Raw genomic sequence first — 15366 nt, 5'->3', positions numbered from 1 at the left:
CTCGCTGAGATTTTCCAGCATTTTCCCTTTTGGTCTTTTTAATCTTACTTCTTTTCTTAAAGGGTGCTGCCATTTCACCTCGGAAAGTGATTCCTTTAGTGATTTTAACTAACTTCCTAGCATTCAAAGACAAAGGCCATTTGGCGACATGAGTATCATGGGAGCCTGTAGTTTTAAAATCAGCAGAATGGCCACATTAGAAGCTTCAGAATAAAGACAGCTAAAAATGTCCCTGCTTTTAAATAGTTAAGTAAAAGGTCAGACTTTGGAATAGCATCAACAGAGCTGGCAGAGTTTAGTTCTAATATTATTAGACGTCCGGTGGCAACAGTGCATTTGCAAAGGAGCCAAGCTTTCCACATGGCGTGCCTTCCCAGCTCCCCAAATTAATAAAACAAGCCATTTCCGCAGGAACAATAATTAGATTCGTCAATCAGAAAATCAGTTCACAATTACCAGAGGCGTACCAGCAATCGTATTATTCTGCTAGTTGAAGGAATGCAATGTCATTGTACGCATGGCTTCACAGGTTAAATAAATCACTGATGCAGCCACTACAACTACAAGCTGAATAAAGTTTCTCAGAGACGTTACTTTGTACAGGCTTACCGATGCCATGCCACATTCATGTTCCAGTAAAACATTTTTTTTTCAGCAAGTTCTTCTTTGCTTCAAATGATATTATATATAAACCTCAGTCATATGAGGAACGGTTGAGGACACTTGGGTCTGTACTTGTTGGAGATTAGAAGGATGAGGAGGGATCTTATTGAAACTTACAGGATATTGCGAGGCCTGGTTAGAGTGGACGTGGAGAGGATGTTTCCACTGGTGGGAAAAACTAGAACCAGAGGGCACAACCTCAGGCTAAAGGGACAATCCTTTAAAACAGAGATTAGGAGGAATTTCTTCCGTCAGAGAGTGGTGAATCTGTGGACTCTTTGCCACAGAAGACTGTGGAGGCCAGGTCATTGAGCGTCTTTAAGACAGAGATAGATAGGTTCCTGATTAATAAGGGGATCAGGGGTTATGGGGAAAAGGCAGGAGAATGGGGATGAGAAAAACATCAGCCATGATCGAATGGCAGAGCAGTTTCAATGGGCCGAGTGGCCTAATTCTGCTCCTATGCCTTATGGTCTTAGTCTCAAGTAAGACATGGTCAGAACTGCAGTTGTTTGCAAAATACCAGAGAAACCAGAGTCACTATGTAGGTGTACATCAATACTTTTGGTGGGACAATCCTCCATTTAAAAGAGGACCCTTTCAACTACTTACTATTTTGGAAAAAGGACTGCAAGCCTAATGTAAGTGTTTACCAATTTCATTTTTCAAGTGGGCAGTGGAGAGGAGAGCAAAAACCTTTTCAAATTATTCGTTCGTGGGACATGGGTGTCACTGGTTGGGCATCTGAGTTGCCCAAGGGCAGTTGACAGTCAGCCACATTGCTGTGGCTCTGGAGTCACATGTAGGCCAGGCAAGGATGGCAGATTTCCTTCCCTAAAGGACAAAGGTTTTTCTGACAATTGACAATGGTTTCATGATCATCAGCAGATTCGTAATTCCAGATTATTCTTCTATTGAATTCAAATTCCAACATCTGCCGTGGTGGGATTCGAACCTGCATTCACAGAACATTAGCTGAGTTTCTGGATTAATAATCTAGTGATAATACTGCGAGGTCATTGCCTTCCCAAAACTGAACATAAACTTGGCTTTTATCCTGCGAGATAGGGGATAAGTAACTTGATGTGATTACGTCGGCTGTTGTTGAACCAAAACCGCTGGCTGCAGAATTTATTCCAACCCAGGAAGCCCAGCTTGGGATCTAATTTGCAACCAGGGCAGTGCTGTGCAACAGGCTTCACAAGCTCTGCAGGGCACTCTTCCTCCAGCTAATTCTCTATGGTTCTGTACGGGTTACAGCATTGTGAAAACATAACAATGTACAAGTCTATGTGTGCAGAGAGTTTTCCAAGGGACACCATCTACCCACCCCCACCAGAGCGTATTTAAAATCTGATTTAGTTTTAAGAAGTTAGTATTCTCTAAGGACATCACTGGCTTTCATTAAAAATAACAATTCAAGTTTGTGCGCAAAGGTTCAACAGGAGTGTTGCAACATCAGGCAGACTGACAGCACACGCAACGTCAGATCTTTGCAGACCCCAGAAAAGACGACAGTAGGGGTTGGGTCCGGAACAAAAAAGAAAATCGGTATTAGTATTGCAATCTTATATTGGAAGAAGGAACTTCTGAGACATTGTATACAAGGTGAAATGTTTTGTTAACAAGGAAATAATGTCTAGAGGAGTATTTTGTCGCTTACTCTCAAATAACACGCATTTACATATCATCTTTAATAGAGTAGAACGTTCAATGTATTTCGGGAAAAGGGATTGAAGCTCAATCTCCCTCCACACAAGGCTGCCACTGATAGTGTAGCTAGTTTCTTAAAGTTTATTTATTAATGCCACAAGTAGGCTTACATTAATGCTCAATGGGCAGCACAGTGGTTGGCATTGCTACCTCATAGCACCAGGATTTGGGTTCCATTCCCAGCTTGGGTCACTCGCTGTCTGTGTGGATTTTGCACATTTTCCCCATGTCTGCATGGGTTTCCTCCAGACACTCTGGTTTCTTCCACACTCCAAAGATTGGCCACGCTAAATTCTCTGTATATCCGAACAGGGACCAGATTGTGGCAACTATGGGATCTTCACAGTAACTTAATAGCAGTATTATTGTAAGCCTACTTGTGATTAATAAATAAATATTAAGTTACCGTGAAAATCTCCTAGCCACCACACTCAACGCCTTTTCAGGTACGCTGAGGGAGAATTTAGCAAGGCCAATCTTTGGGCCGTGGTAGGAAACCGGAGCACCCGGAGGAAACCCACGCAGACACGGGGAGAATGCACAGGCTCTGTACAAGACAGTGACCTGAGCCAGGAATGGAATCTGGGTCGGTGGCGCTGAGAGGCAACAGTACTAACCACTGTGCCGCCCAGGGTGAGTGTGGTGGGTGGTTGAGAGAGAAAAAAAAACCAGCTAGTCATAAAGCTAAACAAATCAGGGTTAGATCAGTTATTGGCCCCTTTCAAATATCTCAAGTTCTACTGAGACACGTTAAAAATCCAACTCATTTTTAAGCACACACCTGCAGATCCAGATCACGACAACGCTGAGAGAGCTCGTCCTTCGGTTCCACCTCGTCACACAAACTGAATTTCTTCAACTGGAAGGAAAAGATTACTTCAATTTGCTAATCTCAACATATCACCTTATTCACTTTTCAGTATACAGAGTGGCTGTGTAGCAAACCTGACAGCTACGTTGGGATCTGTGAAGTAAATGGTCCACTGACCTCCACTGTAAATGCCAACCAGTATTTGCTGTTTCATACACGAAACAATTCCCAAATGTGGAGTCGCACGAGACAGGGGCATCTGCTTTCGTAGCTGGAACAAGTCACCAGCCTGTCATTAGAAGGTAGACACTCTAATCGGGAGACACTCCTGCCATAGATGCACCAAAAGGATGAACAGGCTGATAAAAGCAACCACTTTATGGACGCAGCTTCTGTGGTCATCAAGTTGACTTGAATCAGGAACTTCTGGTTCAGAGGTAGGACGCTACCCACTGTGCCACAAGGCCTCCAATGCATAACACTGCCAACTTCTAACGGATTAGTATGAATCACAGAATCCGTACAGTGCAGAAAGAGGCCATTTGGCCCATTGAGCCTGCACCAACAACAGTCCTACTCACGTCCTATTCCCATAACCCCACGTATTTACCCTGCTAATCTCTCTAACACTAAAGGGCAATTGAGCATGGCCGATCAACCTGACCAACACATCATTGGACTGTGGGAGGAAACCGGAGCACCTGGAGGAAACCCGCACATACACGGGGAGAACACGCAAACTCCATTTCCTGAGGCTGGAATCGAACCCAGATCCCTGGTGCGGTGAGGCAGCAGTGTTAACCACTGTGCCGAGCAACAGCTAAATTCAAAAGTTGGTTACCTGGCAATCCACATCACTATAGCTGTCGCTATGCATTGATTCACATGGGTCCCTGGTCAAAAGCTGGAACAAAAAGAAAAGTTATTAATAACAGTGAAGTAATGAATGCCAGTGGATAGTAGCGGAAATGGGTGGTAACCAGAGAGATGGACTGATCAAGAGATTTATAATCTGTAGTAGAGCTTCAAAAGATAAAATTGGATATTTTTAATTGAATTATTTTGCCTTTAGAAAATATCCCATTTTCAGTTCCACAACTGCACAATGAATTCAACAGAGAGGCACCACCATAAAACAGGACAGTGGGTATAAAGAGCCCTGGTGCACAGGAAGATTACTAGAATCTCACAAGTAATGTAAATGTCCTCTGTTCATCACTGAGCTTCTATCAAATGTAGGGTTCCTAATTAGAAAGCATAAATGCTACTAGTCGAACTAAGAATCAACTCGCCTCAAAGTCTAAAGGTCTCTTATTTCCACCCTGAACATGCAGACTTGGTTCCCGTTTTACTTCAAAGAAAGCCTTGACCAGGGCAGCACGATGACACAGTGGTGAACCCCACTGGGATCTGAACCCCACTCAAGATTGAACACACAAAATGGTTGACACTCAGATTTCGTGCTACACTTTTGGTCGGTTAAAGTTAATTTATCAGCTTCACAAGTTGGCTTACATTAACACTGCAAAGAAGTTACTGTGAAAATCCCCTAGTAGCCACACTCTGGCGCTTGTTCGGGTAACACTGAGGAAGCATTTAGCATGGACAATGCACCTGACCAGCACATCTTTTGGGCTGTGGGAGGAAACCCGCAGAGACATGGGGAGACCGTGCAGATTCTACGCAGACAGTGACCCAAGCCAGGAATCGAATCCAGGTCCCTGGCACTGTGAGGCAGCAGTGCCAAGGTGTGACCGTGCTGCCCTAGTCAGGCTTTCTTTTGGAGTAAGTCACTAAAACGGGAATCAAGTCTGCGTGTTCAGGATGGAAATAAGAGGCTTGGTGGCATTATTCGCCACTGGGCACTTCAAGCAACCCAAAAAGAAACGGAATAACTGACCATTCACTCATTCTTTACCATACCCTGCTGAGTACATTGCTTGTTGCACTTCTGTACAAAACAACTGTGAGTATGCTTAAAAAAAAGGTGTTGATTGTAAAACACATTTGGGATATCCCAAGAACAACAATGCTTTTTAAATTCCATTTCTTTCTTTCATGACTGCCCCCATCTTATTTTTATCCCCGTTGGTTTATTTTTATCTAAAAGTGGGGTTTAAACATGCATTTCAGCAGAAACATTTTAAAAAGGGCTTGAAATTAAACAAGCCTTTGAAGTGAAACTTGTCCAAATTCTAGAGATTATAATTGAATTATTCATCTTTAACACTTTAGTAATTTTACTAATTTCATTTCTAATTATCAATTCATTAAAGATACCAGACAGAAGACAAGAAAATATTTATTCAGAGCACATTCTTTTTCTAGTTAATGGAAGCAGCAGTGTCTATTGTCTCCGGTGTTAATTCATTATAATGTTAGAAAATTATTAACGTTTTATAAATGCCCACAGCTACATCGTGCTTACCTCCTGGATGGCCGTCATGACAACATGTTGAACGGACTCCTCCAGCGTCATGATACGCTGGATGTATTCTGAAAGGGAAAAGTGCTTCAGCCATCGAACGGTATCACATTTGCCGCGTTAAAAAAAAAATGCATTGTATAAATGGCTCTGAAGTAATCGCCGGGACCTGAACCCCGGTTAAGCGGAGAACTTACAGAAGAAACCCGAGCTAACAAGTGCTGCGTTAGAGCCTAAAAGTCCCCCTCCTCAAGGGCAGAGTTCTAATTCTAGCCTGCAGTGCCATTTGAACTCGGCACTCTCCCCGTGCTGGATTTTGCCACTGAGCAGCTGGGTAGTTTCATGGAATGCCACATGCCAACGCAGCATTCCATTTGTGGGCCGGGTTAGAGGCAGAAAAAGAAAGGACTTTGCAAATGAAAAAAACAACTGGCTTAATAGCAGATACAGAGCGATCCACGCCCCGGAAAGTGGCACAGCTCTTTGGGGAAAGAGGGCAGCAATGAACAATTTATATGTGAGATTTGTTGCCTTTTCTGAGCTTTCCTGGGGCAGCTTGGTCTTGGCCCCCCCTCATTCCTCGCCCTACTGCCCAAAATTGAGTTTCAAATTCCCTAGAAGTATCAAATTTCAAATCCGATTAATTACATTTTTGTGCATTTTTTTTAAGGTCTTCAGCAAATAGCTGCTGCTTAATGCAGAAACAATTTCTATTATCGGAACCTGTTGTGACCGCATCAAGCATTCTCAGATCACGTAAAGTGCGACTCGATGCAGAGTAAACGGCTGTGTTACTCTGCTCCCTATTTACATGTGAATGTTCTTGAAGTTGGTGATACTTTCGGCTGATTGTCACTGTGTGTTATTATTGGTGCCCAACGAAGAGCAGTTTTGCACCGAGAACTTGCTCACAATCGCACAGTCCAATTCATCTTATGGGGAGTTGGTGGCATAGTGGTAACGTCACTGGATTAGTAATACAGGGCAGCATGGTGGCACAGTGGTTAGTGCTGTTGCTTCATAGTACCAGGGACCTGGGTTCTATTCCCAGCTTGGGTCATCGACTGTGTGTACCTGCACCTTCTCCCCGTGTGGGTTTCTCCAGGTGCTTCGGTTTCCTCCCACAGTCTGAAAGACGGGCCGGTTAGGTGGATTGGCCATGCTAAATTATCCCTCAGTGTCCAAAGATTTGCAGGTTAGGTGGAGCATCCCTGTTCCTCAGTTTGTAATGTTATGGTAATTGCACAGCAGCAAGTTAGGAGGTACTGCATGGCCCACTATACCAGCTGGCACCTTACCCTGTTTCTTCTCACAGCTGACGGCGCAGCCAAGCACAAGCTGCAGCATTCGGCCGAGCTCTGCTGCATCTGAGTGTTCTCCTATTAGATTAACCTCTGGCAGACTGTACTCGGAAATCTGGTGACCGAGAACCTGAAGAGTAAAACAATTGAAATAAAGTTAACGTGAAGCACTCATCAATAATTCCCTACTTTCAGGGCAACAGACTGCGTGTCAAAATCCAAAATTTAACATTTGGAGAACACATTAACATGTAGGTTTTGTTTCAAAGGTGTGTTTTAGAAGTTGCACTGTTCAGTATCAATATACACAGCTAATGGGGATTGCTAGGTCTAGTGTTACAGGATATGTGAGAACTGATGCTTCTAGTCTTTAGTTTTGAAGGTTTACTGCTGCCTTTTTTGACCATTTTCCTCACCTAATCTATCCAGCCAATGCAGAGAGCGCAGGTCAGTCTATTACAATTTTCTTTCAGTATTTTTTTTTCCTTTTCCTTTCCAAAAGATCCGATGGGTGCAATTCTACACAGGCTTGGGTTCACCTTTGCATAAGTGGCTTTTTAAGACCTCATAGCAAGAATTGTTAAGTTGTTTAATATAGTAACCAAAAGGCTACACATTTGTACATTTTCCAGTAGCCACCAGGCAGTAAATCAGGAACTCCGGATGGTTCACCTTTCCTGGCTTGGGGATAACGCAGTGGTCCAGTTGGGACCCTATATACAGACAGTCAACCCAAGATAAAGCAGACTCCGAACTGCAGAGCTTCGCCCAGTGATCAGTACTGCTGCCTCACAGCACCAGGGACCTGGGTTCGATTCTCAACTTGGGTCACTGCTCGCAGAACTTCTCAGTGACCCAAGCCAGGAATTGAACACGGGTCCCTGGCACCATGAGGCAGCAATGCTCACCACTGTGCCACCCTGCTGCCTCACAGCACCAGGGACCCGGGCTCAATTCCAGCCTCAGGTGACTGTGCGTGTGGAGTTTGCACATACTTCCTGTGTCTGCGTGGGTTTCTTCCTGGCACTCTGGTTTCCTCCCACAGCCCAAAGTTGTGAGTGTTAGGTGGATTAGCCATGCTAAATTGTCCCTTAGTGTCAGAGGGATTGGCAGGGTAAATACATGGAATTATGGGGATAGGGGCTGGGTGGGATTGCTGTTAGTGCAGGTGATGGGCTGAATGGCCTCTTTCTGCACTGTAGGGATTCTGTAATTCTTCATGGCTAAGTAACTACAAGTGATGCTCTCAGTCAAAGAAGATGCAGCTTTCAATATAATGAAAAGTAAATATCCAGACTTGCACACACTGAAGGATAGCATTTTGTAATTTGCGGTACAGGCATCCATGAAAACGTAAGTCTAATGAAGATGGGAAAAATGTTACCACAAAAGCCACAAGGATATTAATGCCATCCAAGTCAGAAGCTGTGATTACACCAAACTTTACAACAAGTGTCTTTTTGTATCCTCTTGCCCATTAAAAACTTTGAATATTAACAGTTGGTGTTGAAATAACTTTGACACTTATTGAAGACATGAAAGATGCACCAACGATGGCTTTTTTTTTAATAGAACACATGCACCTTTAGAATACAAGAGGAGGGATGTAATTCTGAGGCTGTATAAGGCTCTGGTCAGATCCTATTTGGAGCACTGTGAGCAGTTTTGGGGCCCGTATCTAAGGAAGGATGTGCTGGCCTTGGAAATGGGTCCAGAGGAGGTTCACAAGAATGATCCCTGGAATGAAGAGTTTGTCATATGAGCAACGGTTGAGTACTGTGGGTCTGTACTCGTTGGAGTTTAGAAGGGTGAGGGGGGATCTTATTGAAACTTACTGGATACTGCGAGTCCTGGATAGAGTGGACATGGAGAGGGGGATGTTTCCACTAGTAGGAAAAATTAGAACCAGAGGGCACAACCTCAGGCTAAAGGGGCGATCCTTTAAAACAGAGATGAGGAGGAATTTCTTCAGCCAGAGAATGGTGAATCTATTGAACTCTTTGCTGCAGAAGGCTGTGGAGGCCAGATCATCGAGTGTCTTTAAGACAGAAATTGATAGGTTCTTGATTAATAAGGGGATAAGGGGTTATGGGGAAAAGGTAGGAGAATGGGGATGAGAAAAATATCAGTCATGATTGAATGGCAGAGTGCCTAATTCTGCTGCAATGTCTTGTGGTCTCATGGAGACAAACCACACTGCAGAACATTACACCGTTCGCTGTACTTGACCCAGAGTCTTTCTGAATGAAAAATGGCATATTCAAGTTCCCAAAATATAGTCAGCATTGTCCCACTCCTAGGGTGGAATTTCCCTTCCTGCAGGCGGGACAGGTACCATGCAAAGGTCCGTTGACCTCAGGCTTGATTTTCCGGTCTTGGGGCGAATTCATTCAGAAAATCCTGCCCTTAGTGTTTCGAACAGGCTCACAACTATGGTTTATTGCCACGTATGGCGACTTTTGCAAATTTCCCATGGCTGACATACTCTGAAAACAATCCAGTGTGCTGCTGATTTATGAATACTTACATCATGATAATACTCCAACATTCTCTGAAGGATTTTCTTCAGGTTGCTTACCTGTATTACAAGAAATTTAAACAGTCAGAATCTATCAGGCAAACGCAGGGGAAGACAATAGTCAGGATTTTGGTTCATCCCAAGATCACGATTTGCAAACTCAAAATATCAGTACAGTTCAAACTTTTTTTTAATATTCATTTAACGGGAAGTGGGCTTCTCTGGCTGGGCTCAGCATTTCTTGCCCATCCCTAATCTCCCTTCAATTCAGAGGGCATTTGAGAGTCAACCATGTTGCTGAGGGTCTGGAGTCACACATAGGCCAGACCAGGTAAGGGTGGCAGATTTCCTTCCCTAAAGAACATTAGTGACCCAGATGGCTTTTTACAACAATTGACAATGGTTTCACGGTCACCATTAGGCTTCTAATTCCAGATTTTTACTGAATTCAGATTTCACCATCTGCCATGGTGGGATTTGAAACCAGGTCTCCAGAGCATTACCCTGGATCTCCGGATTCTAGTCTAGTGACACTAACACTACACCACCACCTTCCCTATGACCACATTTCAACGACAGTATGGAAAAATCATTTGATATTGCACTGTCATATGTAATTTAAAGTTTGCTCACATACCCCCGTAATAGTGTGATTTCAAACTTTTAGCACATCAGTGGGACATTTCAAGTTATTAACAACCGCATGCCACCATTTTACCAGCAGTTAACATTACTGCCTCAGTGCCAGGGACCTGGGTTCGATTCCCGGCTTAGGTAACTGTCTGTGTGGAGTCTGCACATTCTTCCCATGTCTGAGTGGGTTTCCTCTAGGTGCTCCAGTTTCCTCCCACAGTCCGAAATACATGCTAGTTAGGCGCATTGGCCATGCTAAATTCTCCCTCAGTGTAACCAAACAGGTGCTAGAGTGTGGCAACTAGGGGATTTTCACAGCAACTTCATTGCAGTGTTAATATAAGCCTTACTTGTGACCACTAAATAAATTTTACTTAATCCTCTTGCCATAGCAAGAAAGTTATTTTTGAGTACAAAATACACTATTAACACGGATTTGTTTTTCTCTTTTGGATGTTATTAATGGAGGAAACATTTATTCAAATATTATACAGAGTTTAGGTTTATTTTGTTAGTAACTGATATTTTTAAAAACCAAGGTTTCATTTCAACAGAAGGTTAAAGGTCATTCATACTTGTCCCTGCTGATAATCAACAGGATTAGTCTCAATTCTCGACTTCTTTTTATAGCCACAGGCACAAATGTGGAGGACATCCTGTAGATTACCACTTGCAGTATCTAAGTCTATTGGATAATTCAGGTTTATGTTTAATGATGGATTCAAAAGACATCTTTAGCAGGCACAATCCAACAAGTACACTTCAAGATACCGTACGAAATAGTATATTGATTCAGCTTCTCCAAATTCAATTTTACTGTAATACTTGCAGCTGTTCATTTAATGTACATGATGTGGGTATGCCGGCGTTGGACTGGCGTAAACACTGTCAGACTTTTTACTGCATTTAATGTACCACAGGGCAGCACAGTGGTTAGAACTGCTATGTCACAGCACCAGGGACCTGGGTTCAATTCCTGGCTTGGCTCACTGTCCATGTGGAATTATAGAAACCCTACAGCACAAAAGGAGGCCATTTGGCCCATTAAATCTGTATTGACTACAATCCCGCCCAGGCCCTATTCCCGTAACTCCATACATATACCCTACTAATCCCCCCTGACACTAGGGTCAATTTACAATGGCCAATCCACCTAACCTGTACATCTTTGGACTGAGAGAGGAAACTGGAGCACCCGGAGGAAACCCACGCAGATACGGGAAGAACGTGCAAACTCCATACAGACAATGACCTGAGGCTGGAATTGAATCTGGGTCCCTGGCACTGTGAGGCAGCAGTGCCAACCACTGTGCCACCATGCTGCCCAAGTTTGCACATTCTCGCTGTGTTTGCGTGGGTTTCCTCTCAGTCCAAAGACTTGTGGGTTAGATGGATTGGCCACGCTAAATTGCCCCATAGTGTCAGGGGGACCAGCTAGTGTAAATGCATAAGGTTATGTAGATAGGTAAGAATGTGGTTGGTGCAGATGCGATGGGCTGAATGTCCTCCTTCTGCTCTGCATGATTCTACAGATGTCAGTCTCAAAAATTTCTCCAAAATGGGGGTTGACTTTTGCACCGAGATTAGCAGCCGTGGCTTGGTTTGTAACAACGTTGCCTCAAGTCCGAAGATTGTGGGTTCAAGAATCTGAGCTCCAAAATCAAGGTTCACACTCAATTGCTGTCCTGAGGGAGAGCTGCAATGTTGGAAGTGCTGTCTTTTAAATTATTTCACTCAAAGGGTAGTGAATCTGTGGAATTCTCTAGCCCAGGGTACTGTGGATGTCAGAACAGTAAACAAATTTGAGGAGGTAGATTTTTTATATCAGTAGTGGGAAGAAGGGTTATTGGGAACGGGTAGAGAAGTGGAGGGGAGGCTGAGATGAGATCAGCCACGATCGTACTGAATGGTAGAGCAGGCTCGAGGGGCTGAACAGCCTATCCTGTTGCTTCTCCTTACGAGTACAATTTAAAAATAACTGAAAAACTTGAGGTTGAGCATTGTCAGGCTGCATTACAAGGTCAAGGTTTTATAAGACACATTAACCTCTCCGTGTCTGCGTGGGTTTCCTCCAGGTGCTCTAGTTTCCTCCCACAGTCTGAAAGATGGTGCTAGTTACGCGCTAGATTGGCCATGCTAAATTCTCCCTCAGTGTACCCGAACAGAAGTCAGAGTGTGGCAACGAGGGGATTTTCACAGTAACTTCATTGCAGTGTTGATGTGAGCCTACTTGTGACACTAATAAATAAATTTTAATGCAAGAAGATCGTACCTAAAAAGGGGGTGTCAACTTGTATTCCAAATATATGCAAAAACATGATCTTTGGGGCTGGAAAAAATGCAGTCGCCTGATAGCCCTGATTTACAATAGCCAAGGATGAAACTCTTCCCCTTTTCTCCTTGGAGTTTTAGGTTCCTGCTAGGATCTGGGCTGACAAATATGGTTGGGTCTCCTCGATGTCGCCCACTCTTCATGCTTGGGGACAAAGAGTGAATATTAGTCGATCATCTGATTGTGTGAGGCACAGGTCATGAGAAATAAATAGAAAGGAGAAAAACAAAATATCAACTAGATTTCCAGACACTGAAGGTAGGCATGGAATGCGAGTCAGATGAATTGCATTGTTTGTAATTAGAAAATAGTTGCCTGTGTTACAAATTTCTTGAGAGAGAAAAAAAATCTATTGGTAAACCGTGGTTGAACAGATGGTTGGATTCTAAAGGCTGGGAAAGAAAACCTTGGCCATGTTATAACAAGTCCTTATTTCAAAGGACTGCACTTTGTTGAGACCTGTCCAACAAAAAGAGCATTATGCCTATTATTTGAACACTATGAGATTAAAGTGATGTGGAGATGGTGCAGGAAGCGGAATTGAGATAGAAGTTCAGCCTTAATCCAAACGGCCACTGATACAGTTCACAGAATCCTTACAGTGCAGAAGGAGGCCATTTGGCCCTTCGAAGTTGCACTAACCACAATCCCACCCAGGGATCTATCCCCATAACCCCACATATTTACCCTAGCTAGCTGAATTGACACTAGGGTCAATTTAGCATGGCCAATCAACCTAACCCGCACATCTTTAGACTATGGGTGGAAACCCATGCAGACATGGGGAGAATGTGCAAACTCCACACAGACAGTGAGGCTGGAATCGAACCCGGGTCCCTAGCGCTGTGAGGCAGCAGCACTAACCACTGTGTTACTATGCCACCCCGATTAAAGACATAACATGAGTAAGAACATAACATTGTACATCTTTAATTGGGGTGGCACGGTAACACAGTGGTTAGCACTGCTGCCTCACAGCTCCAGGGACCTGGGTTCGATTCCCAGCTTGGGTCACTATCTGCGTGGAGTTTGCACATTCTCCCCGTGTCTGCGTGGGTTTCCTCCAGGTGCTCTGGTTTCCTCCCACAGTCTGAAAGAGGTGCTGGTTAGGTGCATTGACCTGAACAACCACCGGAGTGTAGCAACTAGAGGAATTTCACAGCAACTTCATTGTAGTGTTAATGTAAGCCTTATTTGTGACTAATAAATAAACTTTAGACTTTAATTTTGCTTTGCTCCAAGTTCTTATCTACTGAATCTACTTTCACTGTGACACCGCATGTACAAACTTCCAATAAAAGTCAATGAATGATGATTAGGTGTTGGACCCCTTTCTCTACCAGAAACTGTAAGTAGGTATTGTTGACTCAATTGAGATCAACTAACTCACTTCATTCTTAGTTGGTGCGTTCATCCAGTGAACTAATAAGTTTCTTGTTAAAGGTTTCGAGGCTTCATGCCTGGCAACATCAGTACAAAGCGATCGTCGTGTACTGCAGTCCCTCAGGGTGTACAATGCCATCTCTCACTTAAATCTCAGCAGATGTACAGAACAAACCCATCAATCAATCAATCCTTTGTCGCCAGTTTACTTTTATCTTTCAGCAACTTTATGAATCACTGATACAAATCACAGTCCATCACATTATGTAACTTTATACCAAAACGGATTTTCTTGAGAATTGACCTGTTGCACAGCTGTGGTACTGGGAAGACAGCTGGGATCAAAAGTGCTTCTAGTGATAGCTGAGAGGGAAAACAAGATCCAAACAAGCTTCACAGTGGGCGAACACATTCACAGTACAAAAAAAACACACTACTTCTTTGACACTCTTATCAGATAGGTTACAGGCTGCCAAGTCATTGCGGGTAGCAGAGTGGTTAGCATTGCTGCCTCACAGTGCCAGGGACCCAGGTTCGAATTCTGGTTTGGGTTTCCGTCTGTGTGGAGTTTGCACATTCTCCTTGTATCTGCATGTGTTTCCTCCAGGTGCTCCAATTTCCTCCCACAGTTCGAAAGACGTGCTGGGTTAGGTGCAATGACCATGCTAAATTCTCCCTCAGTGTACCCGAATAGGCGCCGGAGTGTGGTGACAAGGGGATTTTCACAGTAATTTCATTGCAGTGATAATGCAAGCTTACTTGTCACACTAAATAAAATAAAATGCTGGCAAGGCATAAAATTTCAAGGAGGACTCTTTTGCTGCTGCCACCTCAGTTACTGTTCTACGATCACCACACCTCAGGTGAGGTTGAGAAGGCAGGGTCTTCATGAATGACCTCAGCTGGTACAGGAATTGACCCTGCACTTTGGAGTCGTTCTGCAACACTAACCAGCCATCCCGCCAACTGAGCTTTACCTACTTTACCAGTGCACTTTCCAAATAGCTGCCTTCCTAGACAAACTTTGAATGGGTATTACAGCCAAGCGGGACCCTCTGTGATGTGAGCACCTTACAGCAGGTGACTGCAGATAATGATCTAATGTGGAACCATAGACAGCTGTTTCCCTCGCTTGCTGAAAGGATATTGTGACCTAGTGCCCCCATTTCAGCAGTAATTAAAGCTGCTATCTACATCAGTGGAGAGTACTAGAATTATACATTATATTGAATATTTTGGTCATTCTGTACAATTCAGGGTCCAGCAACAGACTAGGCTTTAACACTAATCAGAGTACAAAACCTATGCTTGTTTAAGTTGACCTTTTTTGAAGCAAGTAAAAATAGTCATAATCTATCACCGTACCTTCAGCCTCCAATCACTGATATCTTCCCGAATGCGCCCTAACCAGGCCTCATCAAACCAGGAAGGATCACTGTTCAAAAATAAAGAAACAGAGGATAACGGAAACTCGTTCCAGGAAACAATACAGAAAAGCGTATGAGTCTTTCAACACAATTGAGAGCAACAGATGACGTGACCCCGGAAAATGGAGAGCGAGTTGTGTTTTGGGTACTCTGAAAGACT

The 15366-nt window shown here is 43.6% G+C and overlaps 1 protein-coding gene across 2 annotated transcripts in view; it reads right to left on the bottom strand.

Moving 5' to 3' along the window:
- hook2 (hook microtubule-tethering protein 2) overlaps nucleotides 1–15366 on the bottom strand; it is a 68223-nt gene that overhangs the window by 34673 nt on the left and 18184 nt on the right. The window contains exons 3-8 of one of the 2 annotated variants that reach the window (XM_080216763.1): nucleotides 15145–15214; nucleotides 9441–9491; nucleotides 6911–7043; nucleotides 5616–5683; nucleotides 4029–4091; nucleotides 3158–3235 (exon numbers count right to left, since the gene is read on the bottom strand). In XM_080216763.1, coding sequence (XP_080072889.1) covers nucleotides 3158–3235; nucleotides 4029–4091; nucleotides 5616–5683; nucleotides 6911–7043; nucleotides 9441–9491; nucleotides 15145–15214 — 463 coding nt within the window. Of the gene's footprint in view, nucleotides 1–3157; nucleotides 3236–4028; nucleotides 4092–5615; nucleotides 5684–5809; nucleotides 5909–6910; nucleotides 7044–9440; nucleotides 9492–15144; nucleotides 15215–15366 lie in introns of those variants that run through there. The other variant, XM_080216764.1, reaches the window with a different exon arrangement.

The sequence above is a fragment of the Carcharhinus amblyrhynchos genome, chromosome 33 (assembly GCF_965287045.1).
Source record: "Carcharhinus amblyrhynchos chromosome 33, sCarAmb.v2.hapA, whole genome shotgun sequence".
Classification (NCBI taxonomy): Eukaryota; Metazoa; Chordata; class Chondrichthyes; order Carcharhiniformes; family Carcharhinidae; genus Carcharhinus; species Carcharhinus amblyrhynchos.
The sequence above is the reverse complement of the archived record's forward strand: the minus strand, read 5'-3'. Positions and strand labels throughout refer to the sequence as shown.